Source organism: Crinia signifera, chromosome 3, assembly GCF_055691185.1.
Source record: "Crinia signifera chromosome 3, ASM5569118v1, whole genome shotgun sequence".
Taxonomy (NCBI): Eukaryota; Metazoa; Chordata; class Amphibia; order Anura; family Myobatrachidae; genus Crinia; species Crinia signifera.
Genome location: NC_139219.1, coordinates 192,330,642 through 192,354,187, shown reverse-complemented (window position 1 = coordinate 192,354,187; position 23,546 = coordinate 192,330,642). Strand labels below are relative to the sequence as shown.

The following is a 23,546-nucleotide window of genomic DNA, read 5'->3' as shown; positions in this document are numbered from 1 at the left end:
GTACGGCCAAAAGGACAACCTAACTGAAGGACACTCACTGAAATTAAGGAAAAAAGGCAACTAGCCGAAACTAGCTAAAAGCGCCAGCGACCTAGTCGCCACCCACTGCGACCGCGTCGCATACACAATAAAAATACACCACACCAAAAGCACACGACGAAACGTAACGCACGAACATGGAACACAGAAAAAACCCCTACAGATAACCCAAGATAGGGGAAACCGAAAACCCAGCAACTGCTGGAATAACCCTCTAAATACCAGAATGGAGGGTAATAGAACAAATATAAAGAAATACCCAGGAGGGCAACTTGCAAGGAGGCAAAAAGAACCAGGTCCCCTACAGGGGAACTTACTGCTCCGGGAACTGGCAGGAAGCCAAGGAGGTCTCCACGCAGCAGCGGCACTGACAGGCAGGGAAACAGGTGCAGGAGGGATCAGGCAGATGACAGCTGACTGAAGCTATCACCGGCACGGTCTGACTGGGCCAGCTCCCTTAAAAAGGGAGAGTGTCCAATGGGTGATGCCTGCCTAATTAAAATTAGGTGGGACAGCGCGCGCTGCACAGCGTCCTGCACGCTGCCCAGCAACATAGCAGCGGGGAGAGACACTTCCGCCGCTTGTCCCCCTTGGCGTCCTCCGTTGCCAGGCAACCCCGGCGGCTTCCGCCGGAGGTTGTGAACTGGTGTCCCTGGTTGCTGAGCAACCAGATGTGACGCTTGAAGGAAGACGGGCGTCCGGGCACCCTTTAATAGCCGGAGCACTCCCCCGGCGTCTACTACCTGCGGCCTCCGCCGCAGATCTCTTTACAGCGTCTCTGGTTGCTAAGCAACCAGACGCGACGCTCGGGGCAGCCGGACACCCCTTCCCTGCCGGGGTGCTCCTCCGGCGCCTAACAGTATCTTAGTCTTAACTAACTAGAGATCACCATATTTAAAGAAAAATATTGAAATTTAAATGGTCATTTAACCCTTTCGGTTTGACTGTATCAAGGGTATGAATCCATTTCGCTTCACACCTTAAAAGCTTCAGATGTCTGTCGCCACCTCTACCATCATCAGGAATATGATCTATGATCATATGGCGGAAATCTGACATATTATGCCTGGCTTCAAAAAAGTGTTTTGCAATGGGCTGGTCAGATGTTTTACCATTGATGGCTGCTCTTATTGCCGATCTATGCATACCCATGCGTTCCTTAAAGGTACGCATGGTTTTGCCCACGTAATTGAGCCCACTCGGGCATTTGATTAAATACACTACAAAGGCAGTGGAGCATGTTAAATTATATTTGATGGGGAATTTTTTTCCCTGTATATGGATGACAAAATGCTGTGCCCATTATCATGAGGCTACATGTAACACAGCCTACACATTTGTGACAGCCTACAAATTTTCTGTTGGTCACTGTTAATTGTTTGGTGACCAACCAATAGTGTAAATTGTTACCTCTTTGGTAACAGTTTCTTATTTTAGATCTCTTGAGGCTCTTGAATCCTTCCTGTATTATAGGCCAATTATGATTGGCGATGGTTTTAGTGACTGAGGATACTGTATTCAATTTCTGGACCCAGTTAATAGAGTCAAGTGTGTCTTGTTGGATCTTAGATTTTAAAGAATCCTCTCTCGGGATAGAATTAACCCTCATTCTAGCTGTTTCGATGATCTCTTCACTGTAACCCCTGTCGCGGAATTTATGCGATATGTTATTTAGGGTAAGTTCTAAAGTATCAGTGTTGCTCGTAATTCTTTTAGCTCTCAAAAATTGAGAAAACGGTAAACTGTGAATGGTAGAACTGGGGTGAAAACTATCCTCTCTTAATATGGTTATCCTGTAAAGCAATTTTGACATCCAGATAATTAATGGTTTCGACGCTCATAGATGACGTGAACTTGATGGGACAATCTGCTCCATTAATGTGCTAATGCAGCACCATAAATTCATCATAGTTTCCCGTCCAGAATAAGATCACGTCGTCTATGTAGCGCCTATAGTACATGACTTTATCTCTCACATTACGGTTTAGAGAAAATTGTTTATCTATATGCTCCATGTAGCCATTGGCATAAGTTGGCGATACGTTAGATCCCATAGAGACCCCTGTGAGTTGGAGGTAATATGCTCCATTGAAATAGAAAAAATTACATCTGAGTACCAACTCAAGCAATTCCAAAAAGAATGCGGGATCAGGACCCTCGTACCTAGGATTTCCTGTGATTAATTTTTGATGGCTAATAAACCTTCGGTATGCAGGATGTTCGTGTAGAGACTGGTAATGTCTAGTGTGACCATCCATGTACCAGTCGGAACATCACCCACATCCTGTAATGATAGCAGCAGATCGGTGGTATCCCTAAGATATGTCTCACCCGCCTGGACGCACGGTTGCAAAAAATAATCCAGATATTTGGAGATGTTACTAAACAGAGAGTCTCTGGCAGAGACTATCAGTCGTCCAGGCGGGTTTGACATATCCTTATGGATTTTTGGCAATGCATAAAGTAAGGGGACCCTGTGGTTATCGATTCTAAGAAAGTCCATGGTGTCTTGATGAATTATTTTATTCTCAAATGCTTTAAGCAAAACCATATCGACTTCTTTCTTATAAATCTCTGTAGGATTGCCACTCAATTGGCAATAAACCGCAGTGTTCATCAATTGGCCATAGATTTCTTTGCAATATTTGTCAATGTCCAACACGACCACCGCTCCACCCTTATCGGCTGGTCTGATACATATATTGGTGTATTCACTCAGATTTTTAAGAGCTGTCCATTGTTCATGTGACAAATTATTGCGAAATTGTTTCCTCGCCGATGCTTCTTTTCTTAATTGAACATCAAGGGTTTTCATAAAGGCAGTTATTGCAATGCTGTTTGAGTATGGGTCAAATTTTGACTTATGTTTGAATTTATGTTTGGTATCCATTGAGGGCATAATGGGTTTACCATAGAAAAATTATTTGAGGTGGAGTTGCCTTTGCAAGAATTGACAGTCAATCTTCCAATCAAGTTGATTGAAACTAGTAGTGGGAATGTAACCGAGACCTTTACTGAGTACCTGCAACTCCACAGCTGTCAATGTGCGTTGTGATAGATTATACACTACTTCTGAGTCTTCCGTACTCGTCCTGCTGCTTTTCCCCCAGCCTTTACCCCCCCCCCCCCCTTCTGGTTTGTCGGTGCCTCTGCTGCATCCACCATGGGTTCTTTACCCCTAAAAGGGGTTTGGTAGGTGCCTTCACGGGGGTCACTGGTATCATCTCCGGAGGTAGTGTTGATATCACTCGAGTATTGCCTCTGTGGGTGCCTTCTAGATCTGTCTCGATTCCAAGATGTATTATCTTCATAATCTTTATTAACTGTGTCTGTGCTGCCCTAGTTAGGGTTTCTCAAGTTTAATCCACCATTTTGTATGGATGCTATATGATTTATTGAGTTCTTATGTATTTGTTATCCTTTGCTGCCATCTACTGGCCAATGTTATATTTACCTCTGTAAGTTAATGTAATTACCATATGTATGTGTCATGTGACCACTCCTGTTCTGTAAGCTCACTTCCAGTTCCTGTGTCAGCCTCATGTGTAGCAGACATGTTTTCCTGAGCTGCAGAAAGGATTTTGCTTTGACCTCTATGTATCATCCCTCAAGGTATAACTGTGCATCATCTCAAGGTACAGCAATAAAATACCTAAAGCATTACCATTGTATCCTCCTCACTGGATCCTTACATGCAACTGGTGTGCTAGGGGAATTTAACATAGCGAGTTCACTATCTTCCACTGTTTGCATAAGGGTTGCCACTCACAACTATCAGAGACTTCCTTCACGTGCATCTGTGGCAGAATAGTGTCAAATTTCTGCTTCTTGAAAATGATCAGTTCCTTTTTGTAACTCTGTAACTATATATATATATATAGTTACAGAGTTACAAAATATACAGGCATTGGTTGCCTGTATATTACCGTATTCAATATAAAACACTTCTACTTGCATATAAAGCTATCAACCATACTGCACCAGCATATATCTCTGCACTTATCACACAATATCTCCCATCTCGACCACTCCGCTCTGCACAAGATTTGCGTCTCTCATCTGAGCGGATCACTAGCTCCCATTCACTATTACAGGACTTTCATCGGGCTGCTCCCATCCTATGGAATGCCCTTCCATGCACAATTAGACTCTCCGCTAGCCTCCAAACTTTCAAGCGTTCCCTGAAAACTCACCTCTTCAGGCAAGCCTATCATATTTAAGTTCTACACGCATAACCCTCTGAGGCACTTATGTATTATATAGCTTCCCTTCTGGACTTGTAACTTGTTGGGACTGCTATGCTATTACTGGTGCCTGTCCTTGTGTTTCCCTCCTATATCCCTATAGATTGTAAGCTTGCAGCAGGGCCCTCCTACCTCCATGTCTGTCTGTTGTTACCCAGTTTGTTTTATCACTGTTTACTATTGTAAAGCGCAACGGAATCTGCTGCGCTATATAAGAAACTGCAAATAAAATAAATAAAATAATATATAATATAAATATGTTGATTGGTTGCCCATAGCAACATCCCGTCTTCAATACAACTCCCATCTTAGTAAATAAACCCCTTAGAGTTGAATACGATAGAGGACAAGCATAGGCGAATCTAGAATTATGGTAATGGGTGGGCCCAGATCTAGACATAATAGAAGGGGGACATTTGCGCGGCTGGTGTGAGGGGGAGAGACAATCACTCCCCTCTCCCTACCCCCCTTTAACCAACCAGCTATATCTTCGGAACCAACTGACCCATTTACATAAGACCAGTATCATATTGAAGAACATTCGAGTTGGCTTCAAATGATTTTGGTCCCGTGAAACTGGGCTGTTTGGTTCCAGAGAAATCTGCCCTCAAAGAACAGAAACAGTCATGAAATTACATTTAAGAAATGAAGAAAAAAATGGTTTAACCTCAATATCCCTGGAACCAATTAACCCATATGGATCCAGCCTGGTATCAGATTGAAGCCCAGCGATTTGGGTTCGACTGAGATCAACCTCGAGCTTCAGTGATGCCGAAGGGGGAACTGGCAGCAGTTGAACTAGGTGGGGGTCGGAATTACGGGGTCCCATGTTATCCTATAGGGAAAATGTTCCAGCTTTGCCTGGCAGTATCTCCGGTTCCCAGGGGGCTAGAGACACTGGGCTGGGCTTGTTGGTCCTGTGCACCCCCGGACCACCCCCTAGATTCGCCTATGAGGACAAGTACAGGGTGCATACACATAGCTGCATCAGCAGACAACACTGAAATAAGTAGGATTTGGTGCCATCAGAGATGGTTTAAGTAAGGGAAGGAAAAGCACATGAGGGAAGAGGGCCCTGCCTGCTGGTGGGAGCATACATTGTTTAGGTACATACTGTACTCATGAAACTCCCATGACAATCCTACAAATCAGGACAGGTCCATGTACTTGCATTGTTTCTGCACAGAAACACCCAATTTGACAGACAGACAGACAGATCAGTCCAAGATCTGTACAAATCAGGCTCATAGTCTCATTGCTGAAGAGTTCCGAGATGGTGATATTCGGATAGTGCGTGATCTAAATATTCTCCTCATTTCCCATACGGGCAAGTGCTGGAATTCCAACGACCTGATTGCAGATCAATTTTGATTTTAGTGAATGTAGCCAGCCAGGGAAGAGACCATAATTAGAAATTAACTAGCTATAGTGTGCTACATATAGGGCCTAATTCAACTTTATGCGGCCCATAGGGATCGATGGTGCAGTGCTGCGCATGCACATCAGTGAATATATGAATGCGCAGGGCCACTGTGTGAAGGCCTTTGGAGACTATCACAGTCGACAAGGCTTTCGCACAGAGGGGGGCAGGCAGTGGGCGGAGAGGGAGCTGGCGCATGGGGACACGTGCCCACAAAAACGGTGGGTGCACCCAGAAAAAAAGTGCTGGATGTCCCAATGCGAATGCAGGCGAGTAGAAGCCTGCACAGGGCGGGCACCTGACATCACACAATGTTAGTGCCTGCCCCATTCTCGAACATTTACGGTCAAATAAAAGACTGACTTTTATTTGAGAATGCCTAAAAAATCATTCAATGGTCGGCGACCAGCAAATCATTTTTCAGCCATGAGCTCGCATGAGAATGGATGTGGCTGTTCCAGCATGGATGAGGCTGTTCCAGCTTCCCTGTGCTGTGGTTGCCGGGCTGATGGTGTAAAAATAGTTGGCTGTTGGAGCCTGGCGCTGGTTTCCGAAATACGGGGTACTCCTGCTCCTTTTGTCCCCCGTATTTTGGGATGCAGGACCCAGCCTGGTGCTGGTTAAAGAAATACAGGGGGACCCCATGATTCCGGGGCTGGTTATACTCGGAAGGGGGGACCCCATAAAGTTATTTTTAAATGATTTATTTAATAGATGACTGATCCGCGCAGGCAGTGGATATGACTGATCCGTGCAGCTTCAGCCGCATACACTCGGAAAATGAGGAGTATTTTCCATTTGTATTCAGCTGTACGGATGATAGTAAATGAGCACACCACCATAGAAATCATGGGCAAATACGAACAAGGGCCAGGAGGGGGGGGCAGTGAGCAGCATTGGGGGGGCAGTGAGCAGCACTACTGAGCCCAGGTGGCTGTTCCCCATCCATCCCAGCGGACCGCTCCACTCCTTACCTGCCGCTAGGTGCTTGCCTCCTGCCCACAGAGACTTGTTGCTCGCACCGCGCCCAGGTGCCGTCCTCATTGGCTGGAGAGAAGGCTGCTGCTGGCTGGAGCATGCCCAGGAGAGGTGGAGCGGCGGTGCAGGGCTCCGGCTGTGTACTGATAGAGGTTTGGTGCATCTCCCTGCTCGGCATAAAGCAAGGGGAACAGCGGCTCCCCTGTGCCCGCACCCCCAGCGACCTGACCCCCGGCACCACTGAGGAGGTGAGACAAGTACTTCCAACCACCCCCCACACCAATCCGTCCCTGCCCCTAACCCTGTACATGCCGTCTAGCTTCATTCATCACCAGTAGTGATCGCACTTGGGGCAGGGGGTCCCTGCAGCGTATGTTAGATCAGTGATCTAACATACGTATGTTATGATCTAACATACACTGCAGGGACCCCCTGCCCCCAGAGCGATCATTCCCTTCCTACGCTGCCCAAGTGGGAAAGGGGGGGGGGGCACCAATAGTGGTCCGCTCATTAGATATGCACAGAGTGGACCACTATTGGCTGGGTCCTAAATACCATTTCAGACCCGATTTTGGTGCCAAAACACCGGGTCTGAAACAGGTAGGACCCTGCTTTTTTACTGTTTCCAAAAACCGTTTTTTGGAAACTGTAAAATCACTCTGGACCTTTCAGACCGCACAGATTACCGTTTTAAAACGGTAAAAAAATCGGCAAAATACAGGTTTTTTTTGTATGGTCTGAAAGGGGCATAAGTCTCTCTTTGCAACCCTTACATTCAAACAAGGTTTGTCCACAAACAAAGTAACATGCTCTTTCTCAGAATCAGGCCCTAATATATGTAGAGGATCACAGAGAATAAAAAAAAACCTATTTGCACTAAATAAAAAGGCTACCATAGATTATTCATAATGACCATATGTTGTTGAAGGATTTCAGGAGAAATATTTGTCAAAAGCAGTTACTGTTACTTGGCGTTTTCTTCATATGTTACTAAGAAATATTATAAGTAAATCACAAGGTCAGAGTTAACCTGCGGGTAATAAACCACTAGACCTTGAGATGAAAATAAATGTAAAACCTCTCAATCATCTGAAATGTCATCCAACTGTTTATGGCCTGAGGATAATTAAGTAGTGTGACAATGGGAAACAATGATAAGACAAGTCTCCTGACCTACAGTTCTTATTTAACTTATAATGTGGGCTATAGGTTGTTACAGATATAAAACATTTTGTTGAGGAGCAGTGGTTTGAATATCGAATTGCTAGGTTTCAAAAATATATACCCCATCCATGAGTTACGGATGCACCGCCGACATTGCTGCTGCTACCACCACCATTGGCACCACCCTCCTCGTTGCGACCGTATCCAGTCCATGGATCGGTGATGTCTAGATGAAAAACTCATGTCTACTTGTGTCTGTCCATCACGTTCCCGTCGACCTAACACTTGTGTGTAACTATCATTACTGTTGATCTAGATCAGTGGTGGGGAATCTCAGGCACGGGGGCCGTATGCGGCCCCTGTAGCTGGTCTGAGTGGCCCTCCCTCCCACCCGGCGGCTTTGACGGGAGTCAAGTACAGGGGAATTCTCGCAAGAGGTCAGTAGTTCTCGTGAGATTCCACTTAATCAACAGCAGCCGGAGACTGTCAGTCCTATTCAGTGGCAGCCGCCGCAGCGTGGGACGGCTGCAGCAGGACAATTTGTAAGAGAAATTTTTACTTATGGCCCCCGAAGGATTTTTTCCCCAAACGGCCCTTGGCTCAAAAAAGGTTCCCCACCCCTGATCTAGATGCTGTTGACTACCTTTAGGCATCTAACTAGATAGATTCTACTAAGTGTGGTCAACCATAACTTGATCGATTTATACACCGTCAATCTACTATACCATAACCGTTGCGATGACCCCTCCATTGGACACACACAGATGATCACACTGGCCCTATCTCTGTACTGCTTCCTTTGCCCAAGGCCAGAGAAAGCCGTGCCTCGGCAGGGAATTCACAATTAGCCCTGTGTATTCGTTAGCTGAAGCTTTGGGCTTTTTCACACTTTTTTTTAGTAAAGATTGCATTTGCATGGGAAATGAGATCTGGTTACTAAAAGCCCTTTAATACATTCCAGGAATACAAAAATAATGTGAAAAAGGGTATGATAATACTGTACCCTTTTTAAAAATTCATTTAGTATAAATAATTTAATAAATCGCCCCCTAAGAAACTTTATAAGGGGAAATAACCTCTACAGACTTTCTCACCTATTTCTGAAGCTTTCCATGCAATCTGCACCACAAATGCAGGTGAGGACTTGCAATCCAAGTGACAGGTTAGATGACACAGATGAATGCATACTTGAAAGCAATCTGATCATTGCTGTTTAATACAGATAACTAACAAATATAGTGGTAATGGCATAAGCCAGGCCTGTCCAAACTATGGCCCTCCAGCTGTTGTGAAACTACACCTCCCAGCATGCCTTGCCACAATTTTAGCATTCCCTAAAAGCAAAACTGTGGCAAGGTATGATGGGACTTGGAGAGCCATAGTTTGGATATGCCAAGCATTAGAGCCATAGTTTGGATATGCCAAGCATAAGCAGTTCAGCTCCAGTTCAAGCATCCAAAATACAGAGGAAAAGGCAGGTATACTGTAAGTCTGATATCAAAGTCTGGCAGAACAGTGATCCACTATTCTGGGCTAAGGCAAAGAAAGGTATGAGGCCCCCATTTACCATTGATCGCATTTATAATGCGATCTGGGCGGAATATTACCACCCAGGATCGCATTGTAAAATGCGATAATTTCACCTGAATGTATCACCTGCCAGGGAGCAGGGACAGGGCTCTGAAAAGAGCTCGTCCCTGCGATGCCCGGAGCCGGAAGCCATGGGGTCTGCGCATGCGCGGTTACGCGCTGACCCCCCGCGATCCCGCTGACCGCACTGCCGCTAGGGCAGTGCGATGTGTAGCCATAGGCTACAATGGGCTATCGCCATATCAGAATGGCGATAGCCCAGGGGTGCGAAGCCGGGCTGCCCGATGTTGATACATCCTGCAGCTTCGCATCCCCCATAGAAACTTATGGGGGATGCAGACGGCGGCGCTGCAGGAGGGGATCGCAGCAGGGATTGGAGATTCCGGTTGCGGTCCACTGTGATACATTAGAGGGATACTTAATATTAGCGGTTAATTTCGGGGATTTAGCCGCAAATATTAGTTGATAAATGCAGCCCTGAGTCTGGTAGCATAGATATCCAATGTACAGGGGCAGAAGTCGCATGCTTACACAGGGCTGCCATCAGAAATTGTGGGGCCTGGGACTGACAAAATAGGATGGGATCCCCACCATCTTTTGTTACACAAAATATTTTAGTCGAATATTCTAGCTGCACCCCTCTACTCAGTGCCTCACGGTTGGCGCGATCAATTAACCTAAATGACACACTATCACACACCGCAATTCCCTTTATGTCACTCACCGTAATGCCCATTACATATTACATCAGACCCCATAATGGCCATTACATATTACACCCCACACCTTAATGCCCATTACATATTACATCATACAAAGTAATGCCCATTACATATTAAGTCCGACACAGTAATGCCCATTACATATTATACCACACACCGTAAAGCCCTAAACATAATATGCCACACACCGTAATTCCCATTACATATTATGCCCCATAACTGCTCATTGCCAGGAGTTACATGCTTGTTGCCAGGGATTTCTTGTTCGATGCCATGGGTTTCATGCTTCTTGCCAGGGTTTACATCTACATACTTCAAGTACTTCCTATGCAGTCTAAGTTTATTAAAGAAACCAGCTTCCGTTATACTCCAGCTCCAGTCCAGAGTCACCCCTCAGACGTGACAATATGTTGTGGCTATTGGAGAGTAGGGTATGGGCAGGCAAGACCAGCATTTTTTTGAATGTTGGCACCATTTTTTGTCCGTTCAAGGACAGGGTCTGCATCTTCCAATTCAGGTTTCCTGGCCTCTCCTGAATGAAGACTACGGCCATCTTAAATAAACCAAGGGTGTCACGCTAGCAGTGGCACCAGCTGGAGTGTAACAGAGGCTAGGTGCCTTGATGTAAGGTTTTTGCATAAACGACAGAAGGGAGTGATGCAATTGGATAAAAGAAAACCAGTTTTAATAAAGATACTGTAATACAGGAGATGAATAGTGGCACAAAGGTAATACTGAAGATATGCGATAACCAAAGTCAATGATATATAAAAGTTATTGTAAAGTTCATAGTGGGTGGAGCACGAGGTTGATATCTGAAGATGGCTTGAAGTGTAGATTGGATAATAAACGTAAACTTGAATAATCGAACTGAAGAATATACTTGGAAAGATGATTGGATTGATGATTGAAGAATTGAATGAAAGATTAAATGATTGAAGAATTGAATGAAAGATTGGATGATTGGACGATTGGAAGTTGGAATCCGGAAGGAATAATAGCAGGCCTGAATGGCTGTGACCAGGAGGGTTGCAGGTGAAGTGACCGTCAGGTGAGGAAAAGGGTGATCCCCTTTGGGGGGCTAACCTTGTCCGGACCATAGAGGCGGCAGCAGGGTCCTGCAGGTGGATGGTCGAGTACAGCAGGCAAGCAGAAGGATTCCTCTTGGAGATACCTGGCAGGCAGCAGCGCTGTCAGCAGGAGGGAGTCAGATGTCTAGGGAAGGACATCATTGTACTGACTGACTCCTAGACCTAGTCAGTCAGTATTTATCAGGAGGGCTGCACTGCAATTGGTTGGAGTGGCAGTGCAGTCCCATTGGAGAAACCAGATGGCCGCCGCCTAGGGGCGGTGACAGTTCCCAGCCTGCAGGAAGCATGTGCAGCACACTCCAGGCTGTGTGTCCAGCAAGGCCCAAACAGAGGCACAGAGCATAATGGAGCCTCAGGCCCCACGCCGAGCAGTACCCGCATGTCACCAGCGCACACGTCATCACTGTCACCAGCAGGTGACAGCGCGACAGTACACAGCCCAGCAACCTGGGGACTGCCAGTGGAGGTAAGCACAAGAGCATGTACTGCCCTATTAGGGACCCCAGGGGTAACCATAGTATGGGAGGCATGGGTAGCAGCCATGGTGATCGTGACAAAGGGTTATGCAGATAACTGATACATTGCTGTACAGCAGTGGATAACAGAAGAAGGCAAAGGGCATAATTTTACATACTGAAATGGCAAGACCTGGTGCCCTTTCTTATCACTGATACTTCAAATTATTTTTTTCATAAACATGTAAAAGAAGGAAAGGCTCAATAGTGTAGCAGAGCTACCGGTGAGTCATACAGCTGTTTTGATGAAAGCGTTGGTCAGATCCCACATAAGCCATATAGCCATTGGCGTACCCTACTCACACCTGAGAAGTCTGTACCATGTACATCAAATTATATTTTATATGGCAAAATTTAGTTGTTTTTTTAATTAAACTTACTATTATAAAGGTTCATACAATTAAAAAGAACAACAATTTGTCACAACAGTATAGTATTTCAGTAAATATATTACTATAGTGTATACTTCAAACAACAGTCAAAATGATTACTTTTTAATTATACACATTGGTTACACAGATTGGTTTCTCATCCCATATGTAACAAAAATAAACATTGTACATTTCCGTTTCGCAGACCTTTATACTATTAATACCTTGCATGTAGTTTATGGGCAATAAATCTTTTGTGCACACAATTAACTAAATTGATTGGACCCGGGTCAAAAGGTGCATGCAGTAGGTTGTTTGTAACTATGAGCCTGATTCAGACTGGTTGACTAGGCAACGTATATTGGCTGCCTAGCGAACAGGTAAACACCGCCCCGCCGCACGTCCGCCCCAAACGTTGCCCACTTCCTCTCACTAGCACGCGAGCGGATGCATTTGCTTACACATCCACTAGAATGCAGATGCAAATGTTGCTCACCATAGAATGATTTTTACACTGTTCTTAACCTCTTGAATGGTGGGATTTGCTGGGGCAGGACAAACCTACCAGGTACTCACCACTCAAGGACAGCAGCTAGTCCCGACTCCCCCCTCCTGTCGCTCCCCCCCCCCTTTTCCCGCCCTCCTGCGATCTTACGCCAAAGCTCCCCACCACCATTTGCACTGCAGCAGTGACCAGGTCGCAGGCCACACTCAGGGAGGTTTGGGGCGGCTCGGGGGAACTCGGGCAACCAAACTCCCAAGTGCTTCCAAGTCCCCCCAAGCAGCCCTGAAGAGCGGGGCCCGCAACTTGGTCACTGTTGCAGTGCGAATGGAGCCGGGTGCAGGGGAGCTCCGGCATACGATCGCCAGAGCATTGAGGTAAAGGGGGAAACGACAGGAGTGGGGGAGCAACGGGAGGGTGCCACTAGAGGTAGTGCACCAGTGGTGCACAGCTGGAGGCACCACTGGCGCACACCTACCTACTGGTGGTATGCCTGAAAATTTCCTGGGACTGAAGTGATTAAAGAAGCCTGGACTCACTATTCTAGTGTACACTACCCAGCGAATTCGGGGAGGGAACTGACGTCAATATGCCACCCGCCACCCACCCCAGGAGACATGAGCACGCCTGCATTCCCACATGGGGTTTGCACATGCGCATATTCATGCATGCGCAAACCCCAAACATCGGAAGGGGGAGCAAATTCGGCCCGCACTGAGGGTGTCGGAATCATCCCTATGTTTCCGGTGGAGGACTGGGGGGATGATAGGGACCAATAATTACATTGAGTGTGCTTAAAACTGGGGTAGGAAAAATAATATTAAAGTTGTAGAGAAGATCAACTCCTTGTTTCCGTCCCACATTAAGTGAAATTATGAGTGACGTATGTCACTAGTATGAGATTTTCTGAGTTTTGTGATTTTTGGCCAAAAAGCAGCCGAATTCGCCTGTTTTGTGCAAATCACAAAAGTAATAGTAGGTGAATTGATGTAGAATATGGGTATGGATTGCATGGTTGACCTAAAGATGGTTGACAGTCATTAAGTCGACACTGCAAGGTCGACAGGGGTCTAGGTCGACATGGGACAAGGTCAACACGTCATTAGGTCAACACAAGCATTAGGTAGACATGGTCTAGGTCGACAGGCAAAAGGTCGACATACGGTTTTTCACTGTTTTTTTACCCAAATGTTGACACAGTCGACATTGACACAGTTTTAAGTGCACTGCGTCCCCTCGCATGGCTTGCTGTGCTCGCCATGCTTCGGGCATGGTGCCTTGCTGCGTTCGGCACATTATTTTATTCTCCCACCACGCCCTACTGGATGGTAGGGCATGAAATACCGCCTATCGGCATATGTCGACCTTTTGACTGTCGACCTAGACCATGTCGACCTAAGGACCTGTCGACCTTGTCCCATGTCGACCTAGACCCTAGTCGACCTTGCAACCTAGTGGTGTCGACCTAATGGCTGTCGACCATCTTTAGGTCGATCAACTGACCGTATTCCTAGAATACACACGTTTTGCCGGTGAATTCGCACATTTTGGTCTGTTGGATAACTCGCACACTTCAAATCACATCCAGATGTTTCCCATTATAGAGTATACAATTCACAAATATAATAGGGTGCCATTTTTGGTAAACGTACCCAAAAATCACAAACACAATAGTTCTGTGCATGGTCTTGTCTAAATAAATATGTAAAAGTTAAAATAATAATTAAAAAAACAGCATGGGGTCCCCCCTCCTGAGCCAAACCAGGCCCAGAGTCATTGAGCCAGTCCTGGTTCCAAAAATATGGGGGACAAAGCTGAGGGCTCTCCGTATTTCTAAAAACCAGCCGCAGGCTCTTGGACCGGTCTTCATTCAAAAAATATAGAGGATAAAAAAACTGGGGGTCCCCATATTTTGGAACCAGCATCGGGCTCACAGCCAGCGGTGTTATGCCACAGCCAGAGACACTTTCTTTACAAGGTCCCCTGGCCATAGCATGGGGCTTTTTACTTGCTTAAAAAAGGAATTCAGGTCAGTTGGGCCGTGTTATGTTATTACTAGGGATTGACAAGAAGAGACTGTTATTTTAGGTGTAAATTGTCTGCTATCCAGGTAAATTAAGCTGTTTAAAAAAAGTTACAATGTGAGTGTTATCCATGTGTCAGTTACATATGGGAGATACGTAAATTTCAAGGGAAGGGGGGAGGTGGGATATATCCGCACAGGCAGGTGCTATAACACCAGTTGGCCCCAAACGAGACAGTCTTATCTGTAGAGCTCAAAGGGGGTGCAGCCAAAGCACACCCTATTTCCAGAAATAAGCAGAAAAGTTTATTACTCATATAGCACAATGATCCATACTTATCAGTGCAAACGCTTGTCAAGGAAGGGCTGAGGACAGCAACATGGATGAAATCCACACAAGCTAACGGGCCATTTTGATATGAAAATACTTTTCTCAAAGGGCATACCTCTCAACAGACTATCAGCCAAGATGGGACACACTTTCTCCCCCCAAGCCCCCCCCCCCCCCCCCGGCAAATCTATGGTCTTGGTCCAGGGGCGGGCTGGGCAGGGGGGGCACCGGTACTTATGTAATATCTGGGCTCCCGTTTTTCTTATGAGACCGTGTCCGCTCGCCACGCTTCGGGCACGGTGGCTCGCTGTGCTCGCCACACTATATAAAATCAACTCCATGCGTAGTTGGATAGTAGGGGTATGAAAAAATGGGGTGCATTCAACATGGGATCCCAGATAATACATAAGTACCGGGGCACCTGCTCACGTTACCTTGGTAACACACCACATCAGGAACATTGACCATCTGCCCTGGAAACACTTATATCAGGAAAGCACAGGTGCTACTAATCAGTCTAAATCTGATCACATAAGTTTTCCTGCTGCTGCTCTAAAATAAGGGCCAGATCCTCCACATTACTTTCATATGGAGGTATGCTGTCCCTGCCATACTATATAACTTGTGCAAGACGGAACTCGACATATGTATTAAGTAGTGGTGCAGGGTCCAGAAGAAAATAATAACAGGGATCACTGTCTTTGCTGGGGGAGTGGCTACCGAGGGACTGTTTACCTCCCATGTATTGACATTAACCCCTAGGACAAAATTACCTCTATCATGTGTTCCTAATACCAATAAATGCAATGGTGGCCTAGTATGGGTTGCGGATGAGCCAGACCCCAACATCAGGGTCTCCGCACATGAAGGTAAAGGCAGCCAAGGCACCCAGAGAGCTAAAGTTTTAATTGTTTGGGGCCTGGCCTAGCTGCGGCCCCCACAATGCTTCCATAAAGCCCCACCCCCAGGCCCTGATTGGTTCACAGTCCAGTGTATAATAGAGCAGGGAAGGGTGACTGCTTGAAGTTGTAAAGAACTGTCACTCTGCGTAACTTACAAAATAATACAGAATGTCTATTTTGGGTTTTTTTAAGCAGCAATTCCTCTATAAATATTGTGCACAGAAGAATGCTAATATATTCCATTAGGATACAATTATACATGATAAAAAAAACATTAATAAAAACCTTGCTTTTTCTGTACTTTGTGGTCTGCAAATTGCTCTTTCAAGGTCAGTTTATACTGTCAGCTTTAGAGTAGCAAGGAAACAAGTACAGCTGGCAGCCCGATAAGTGTCCTTGATATCATGGCACAGCTTTCCACCATATCAGAGTAACAGGACAGTAAACAACATATTTTCTTTTTTTGTTCAGTTCCTATCTGTGACCAGTTCCCTCATTCAGATTATTTTAGCTCTTCCAGATAGTGCAGCTGAAACCACGCCTCACATGATTGTGAATGAAAACATTCTAGTAAGACTAAAGTTCAAGGCAATTAACACACCAGTCACATTACTGCAATTATATAAAAGGATCACAGTGCCTACCAATCCAGCGGGAAGACTGCCTCATGTCTGATACTGTTCACATCAACCTTGGTAATTCCTTCACGGGGACCTGCAACATTGCCATGGCTTGTAGGTCTGAAAGGCCAGAAACCTGTCAATGCAACAGAGATCCAGTCAACAGTATTCTTTTTAGAATGCTTAATTCTGATACCACAGCAAAAATGAAGAGCCATCATGCCCAACATGTCTGCAATTCGGGGAGAGGATGCCCCTGTGAGGGAAGCAGGAAAGTGTCACTCAAACATCCTGAGCTTGTCTGCAAGAAAGCATCAGAAGTTTTATTAAAGACAGTGGCGTTTATTAGAAATGTACCATCCTTCTACCAGCTGCCTCAGGAAGATCAGGTCCTGCTGGTTCGCAAGTGCTGGGCTCCACTTTTTGTTTTAGGGCTGGCACAAGAACGAGTCAATTTTGAATGGAAAGAACTTACTGCCCCGAGTCTTTTGAAGAAGATACTTCTTAATCAGTCATCAAATGATGGTGATATCACATTAAGGTCTGATGCTGGAGTTCCTTTCAGAGAGGTGCAGAAAATACAGATGTTCCTATGCAAACTTTGGAGCCTGGACATTTGCACAAAGGAATATGCCTATCTTAAAGGGATGGCATTGTTTAATCCAGGTAAGATGTTTGATCGGTTATAGCTGTTGGTATACAAAGTCTTAATTTAATATACTAAACATACTAATGTAAATGTTGGTAGCCGTAGCCTCTTTGGAATTTAATATCTGTATAATGGCTTCAGGTATATGTGATGAAACAGGGATTATAATAAAAATAAAATAAAAAAAAGACGTAAATTCCAAGTTATTAGGTATGTGAGGAGTTAAATGTACAGAGTGATAGCAGGAAATATACAGGATGTGCAGTAGTTTATATGTCTTTATGGTGCTGTAGATAAAGAAGATACTTTAAAATAGAATTACAGTATTGTCCATACTAAAATGAATTTCCTCTTATACATGTGAAATTCAAGGTCTCTTTAAGTGCTCTCATAGGGGGGGAGGGGGGGGGTAATTCATGGCGGGTAGTAGGCATGGGCGAGGCCTTCCTGTGATAAAATTATTTTTCTATTCACATGCCTTTCATTCGATAGTGAGCCTGTTACGATCGCTTTTGGACATATTCGCTCTTTTGCAAATGGATGTGTAACCGAGTACGTCGATTCCCACAGCGAGCACATTGATTTGCAAGGAGGTGTTTCACTCTAGCGGGGCAGCGGCTTAAATAAATGCTGGCCGTACGAATTTGTGGCCAAATTCAGGTCTGAATTACCCCATTGTTCAGATTCCAAACCACAAAGACAATATTATTTATATAAACTTAGTATCTTAGTTACGTATTGTGTAATAACAACTATATATACTCCTTTGGAGTAAAAATACTTGTATATAGTAATATGTAATAGGACATGTAGAATTAGATTTATGACAATTCAGACTGCAGTCACATGACTGCTATTTTTAAACCCCACATTCACCCACATAAAAACAGGACCATATACAAAATGTGTTATTTCTAATTAAGTATAAATCCAATAATAGCTCATTAAACATTGCATACAATAAATTACTGTTGGGCAATTAGTATTTTCCTAATGAAGAATCATGCCTAGTAAATAATGGGGTTTAAATACAGCATTTCATGTACTCTCTATAACTTGTGACTTTTAATTAATAGATTTATTATACTCCTATTTGAATTGATATTATTTAACAATCAGAAAAATAGGAACAACGGTTAGCAACGTCAGACAGTGTGACACACAGTGTGCGTGGGTTATGATACGTGCAGTTACAGCAGGTACTGTCACCTCTCGGAAGCCTAAGGTAGAACAGACTGGTAGAGCCAGGAGCTTTCATGTTATCTCAGTTCACCCAGGTCAGTCATAAAAGGTATTTTCACTATGATATGGCATCTCCCTATCAAATGTACTAATCGGTCTTTTCCCTGACACACACAGTACATTGCACAATTTCATCTTATTACTGTAGTCAAGAGCTACTGTATACTGTAAGTAGTTGAAAGTGGGATCACAGCCAATCTGATCAATATATCAATGATAAGTAGTAATTATTCATTTTTAATTAAAAATATATATATTTTGTGGATATATATATATATGTCCCAGAGACCGGCACACTCCACGGCAATATGCTGCGTAGTTACAGCTGGGTGCCTGCACAAATGGTAGATACTTGCAGGGGTGAGAGCGGCACTCGCAGCAAAAGAAGACCACATTCAGTACAATTAGTTAAGAGCGACGTTTCAACGTCCTTTATATGTCCAATAAAGGACGTTGAAACGTCGCTCTTAACTAATTATACTGAATGTGGTCTTCTTTTGCTGCGAGTGCCGCTCTCACCCCTGCAAGTATATATATATATATATATATATATATCCACATAGAAATAATGGGTGCACTCACCAGACTTCATCCAAAATGCAGGTGTTTTTATTTACATACCACAGCCGATATTCTCAGGTGACAGTGGGCATGGTCAACGTTTCGGTCTAAGCATAGACCTTTGTCAAGACCCCCTTACTCCTGCCTCCACCAGTGCACAGAGGCAGGAGTAAGGGGGTCTTGACAAAGGTCTATGCTTAGACCGAAACGTTGACCATGCCCACTGTCACCTGAGAATATCGGCTGTGGTATGTAAATAAAAACACCTGCATTTTGGATGAAGTCTGGTGAGTGCACCCATTATTTCTATGTGGATATTCTGTGGAAGCGCCTGAATACAGTTTGGGACTTTCTGGTTTGTGGCACCCTGGCAGTTGGATATTATTGAGGAGTGTGCTGTCCGACCTACATGGATATATATATATATATATATATATATATATATATATGCACACACACACAGTCAGTTTGTAAAACCCGTCATTTTGACCATGTTTCTGCCCCAAATGTAAAAGGGCAATGTTTCTACTACGCCATGTTTAGCTTGTAGAAGTATTGTCCTTTTGAATATGTGGCAGAAACGCAACCGAAATTTATGGATTTTACACCCCTACTTTTCTTAAATAAACCCCCTAATAATTATCAAATATAATTTACTATATAGAGCACCAAACAGTAATGCACAGTATATGTTTACCACCACAATGTTCCACAATCGTAAAGCACGGTATTTAAAAATCAGTGCCCAGCACTCCAGCAATGTTGAATGGCATGATTATAAAAATAAAGAGTATCTATGATTTACCCTGTATTTCAAGCACTGACATCCCAATATCTAGGTAATAAGTTAACTCTTGGGAGCACACTTTATTTTCAACCAAATGTATTCTATAAAATATAAGTCCAAAGTAGTACATACAAATAGGCAGTATATGGGTTCAAAACAATGTCGACTAAAAATGGGATGGTGCAGATGGTGTAAGTGGAAGTATTTTATATTGAATTTGGTAAAGATCTAGAACAGTGATTCCCAACCCTGGTCCTCAAGTACCCCCAACAGTGCACATTTTCCAGGTTACCCAGCAGGTGCACTCATTATTCAGACACATTGTAAAATATCTGCAGGTGGAGCTAATTATGTCACCTGTGATTCTGTGTGGAGACCTGGAAAATGTGCACTGTTGGGGGTACTTGAGGACCAGGGTTGGGAACCACTGATCTAGAAGATGCATTCAGAATAGATTATAAGGTTAGAAGTCTGCTTAGGGGAAGGCGAGGAAGGAGGCTACTGCAGTAATTAATGTGGGAGATACTAGGTGCATGAAATACAGATTTGTAGTGTATTGTGTGGATCTCACTGTAGCGCTGATACATCAATGTGTGCTGAGCAATCTTGCTGAGCAATCTGAGCGATCGAGCATTGCTTAGAACGCTCAGCATATTGCTACATGTGTAGGACCCTTAAAGGTAGCTCTATAAAAGGAATATGTGTATGAAACAGCCTACTGCAGTATACAGTATTTCCCAGTTAAACAGCAATAATTACTAGTTTGCTTTAGTAAGTTCCATTCACCCTCCAAAGTTCAGGAATGGAGCAAGGAGGATCCCCAACAATCCTGTTACTGAAGCCCAGAGCTGGCTTTCCACAATACTTTTTGTGTTATGTTGTCATGCTAGTTACTAATTGTTTTTTTACTTAATTGGATAGTATGCGTGTCATCTATTCCTCCCTAATGTTTACCTTCCCTTTTCAACTAGATATCAGAGGTGTGAAGTTTCTCCATTATGTTCAGACACTGCAGATAGAAGCTCAGCAAACGCTGATGGAATTTACATCCATGATGCACAACAGGAGTCAGGCCCGCTTCACATGGATGCTGGAAGCTCTTCTCATTCTAAAAGCCATTGACTCTAAAGTGATCACAGAACTTTTTTTCCATCCCATCTCTGGAGAGATTAATTTGGAAGATCTTTTACTTGAAACTTTGTTTACTATGTAGGATTAATACAGAAACATAGGCTGCCCCTAAGCACTATATTATTGGGCGCCTGTTCTCCCCCACACAAATGGTATTCTGATGAGAATCTGCCCCTACCTGTTTTCTTTTTTTTTGGACCTCCTGATCCAGGCTACCGCACTGCACAGTCAAATGCTCACGACACACTCTATGGCATGGTAGTGATCTTCTGGGGTCCTGGACTGCACTTAAGAACACTCTTGAAACCAATGCATCATGGAGGATGTAATCTTTGTTCTCTATCCAAACAAAAATATTGATGCATGTTACACCCTAAATCAGGCCTAGCCAACTTATGGCTCTTCAACTGTTGTGGCACTACACATTCCGTCATGGCCTGCCACAAATTTAGCATTGCCTTATAACAAAATTGTGGCAGGTCATGCTGGGACTAGAGAGTCAGTCTACACAGTCTACTCAGTGGGCCATACAGTACTTTTCAGCAGCATAAATGCATCTCATTGTGGGGTAGATTTATGAAGCAGTGATAAGGGAGGAGAAGTGATAACGTGCATGGTACTTTATCACTGGCCAATCAGCTTCTGACTGTTAAGTTACAGGCTGGGTTTAAATAGGAGCTGATTGGCCGGTGATAAATCACCAGGCACTGTATCACTTCTCCTCCCTTATCACTGCTTCATAAATCTACCCCTATATATTTACTTATGAAGTCCAGAGATACACCATAAGACATGCATCTAACAGGCAGAAACGGATTTAACTTTATTGTTCACTTGGTCAGATATATCTCCCGCAGCAATACCTTAAATTCCGTAAGTGGCCAGCTATAAGAGGCTCTGTAAAGCAAATTACAATGGTACAATGACCAACAGCCTCCCCAGGATTCACCGGCTTTACATCTTATATCAAATATTTTCTTATATTGTGTTAATAAAGCTGTGCCACATAAACATGTATAAAAGGGATTATGGAGAGCTCCATAAAAATAGCACTTGATAATAGGTTGCCCTCATCTGTCTTTTCCTTTTGCATTTTACATTCCATTGTAACGTAAACAATATATTAATAAGACCCCCCTTATGATATCTGTTGGTTAATAGGAGTAAAAGCACCCACACATCTGAGATAGATGGTCACGATTTCCAATCTTCCAATGCTAGATCAGGGGTGGAATAATCAACAGGTTTAAAGACATTAAATCCCCAATCCTGATCTGAAAATGATTGAGATTTGGATTAATCACGATCATCGGTTCCTATCAGATGATCAGCAGTTCTGGTCAGATCTGGGAATCATCCACCTGATGTATGGCCCATACATCAGGTGGCCACACACAGAATTGGGGCCTTAAGACTAGTTTGCTAGGAACAATTGCACATTCTTTTTGTTGTTAATCAATAACTGTAGTTATTTACATATTTGTTTTTATTTTCATTCTGTCCATTTGTCAATTTAATAGATTTTTGCATTACATGTACTATTTTTTTGTTAAAAATAGTTTATGGTTTGTACAAGAAAATGGTAAATTATTTTGTAGCAGAACTCCCATCTCTATGGGATGCTGTTGTATTAATTGATCGCTCTTTGCTGTTTACATGTTGTACTTGACCTAAAATTATATTTATTTATTTTTGGAATACAATATTATGGCTACAATGTTAAATAAAATATTTTTCTTAATTAACAATTGTATTTACTTTACTTTTTGCTGCAATAAGCCACTAGCATTTCCCCCCTCCACACAATTCTTATTTCCACAGTGTTTGTTGTTGAAGTTGTAGACCAATCCATTCTAGACCTACCGGCTAATGCCTCTATTGGTCAGATTACCGGCTCAGACCATGCCCATCTCCCTTACATTACATTTATGCCATTCTTTAATTCAATTAACAGTTTCTTTAGTAAACATACTTTAAACAGACTCTTGTTGATTAAATTGCCTATAATAACGCAAGTGATACAGCCCAATTACAATAAAGTTGAATATATTTAAAAAAAACACTGGTCCAAGTACAGATCCCTGGGGTATTACACTGGTAACCTTGCCCTCCTGTAACTGCACTCCAATTACTACAACTTTCTGTTTTCTGTCCTGCAACCAAGATCTTATCCATTCAACCATCTTAGAATCCAATCACAAGCTTTCAAGTTTATTTAAGTCTGCGATGTGGAACAGTGTCAAAAGCCTTACTGAAGTCTAGATAAGCTACATCTACAGCCCCCCCCCCCTTGATCTATTACTTTAGTCGGTACTTGTTTCCTAGCACGGCGCCCCCCATTTTGATCGTATACAATCGCATTGCATTGCATGCAATATAGCTGCATGCGATGCAATTTGATTTTTAATTGTACAAGCACCCTGATGGGTGCTTACAATGTGAAATGCACCCCCATTGTCCACGCCACCCCCACTATCAACGCCAACCCGAAGCGCGGCGAGCTCAGCGAGCCCGCGAGGGGCAGTGATACGTGTCCTCCGACCTTTTCATACCCCCACTATCCACGTCAGTGTGGAGTTGATTTTAGATAGTGTATTGCAGTATATAGTATTTTCCAGTTAAACAGCAATAATTACTAGTTTGCTTTAGTAAGTTCCACTCACC

At 43.8% G+C, this 23,546-nt stretch overlaps 1 protein-coding gene and 1 long non-coding RNA gene across 2 annotated transcripts in view; one reads left to right on the top strand and one right to left on the bottom strand.

Annotated features, from left to right (window-relative positions):
- The window catches only part of LOC146064075 (uncharacterized), a 42,877-nt gene that overhangs the window by 12,911 nt on the left and 6,420 nt on the right, over positions 1-23,546 (bottom strand). Inside the window, exons 2-3 of the long non-coding RNA XR_014471741.1 lie at positions 21,061-21,221; positions 16,537-16,648 (exon numbers count right to left, since the gene is read on the bottom strand). This is a non-coding gene — a long non-coding RNA (uncharacterized LOC146064075). The remainder of the gene's footprint in view (positions 1-16,536; positions 16,649-21,060; positions 21,222-23,546) is intronic.
- LOC146064074 (nuclear receptor subfamily 0 group B member 2-like) lies at positions 16,511-23,156 on the top strand. The gene is made up of 2 exons (XM_083177149.1): positions 16,511-17,178; positions 20,723-23,156. Exons 1-2 carry the CDS (start codon positions 16,560-16,562, stop codon positions 20,962-20,964), a joined length of 861 nt encoding a protein of 286 aa, XP_083033275.1. The 5' UTR covers positions 16,511-16,559; the 3' UTR covers positions 20,965-23,156.

Coding starts and splice junctions, on each gene's coding strand:
- LOC146064074 (XM_083177149.1), top strand. CDS start 16,560: ATGTCTGATACTGTTCACATCAACCTTGGTAATTCCTTCACGGGGACC. Junction 17,179..20,722: donor GATGGCATTGTTTAATCCAG/GTAAGATGTTTG, acceptor CTTTTCAACTAG/ATATCAGAGGTGTGAAGTTT.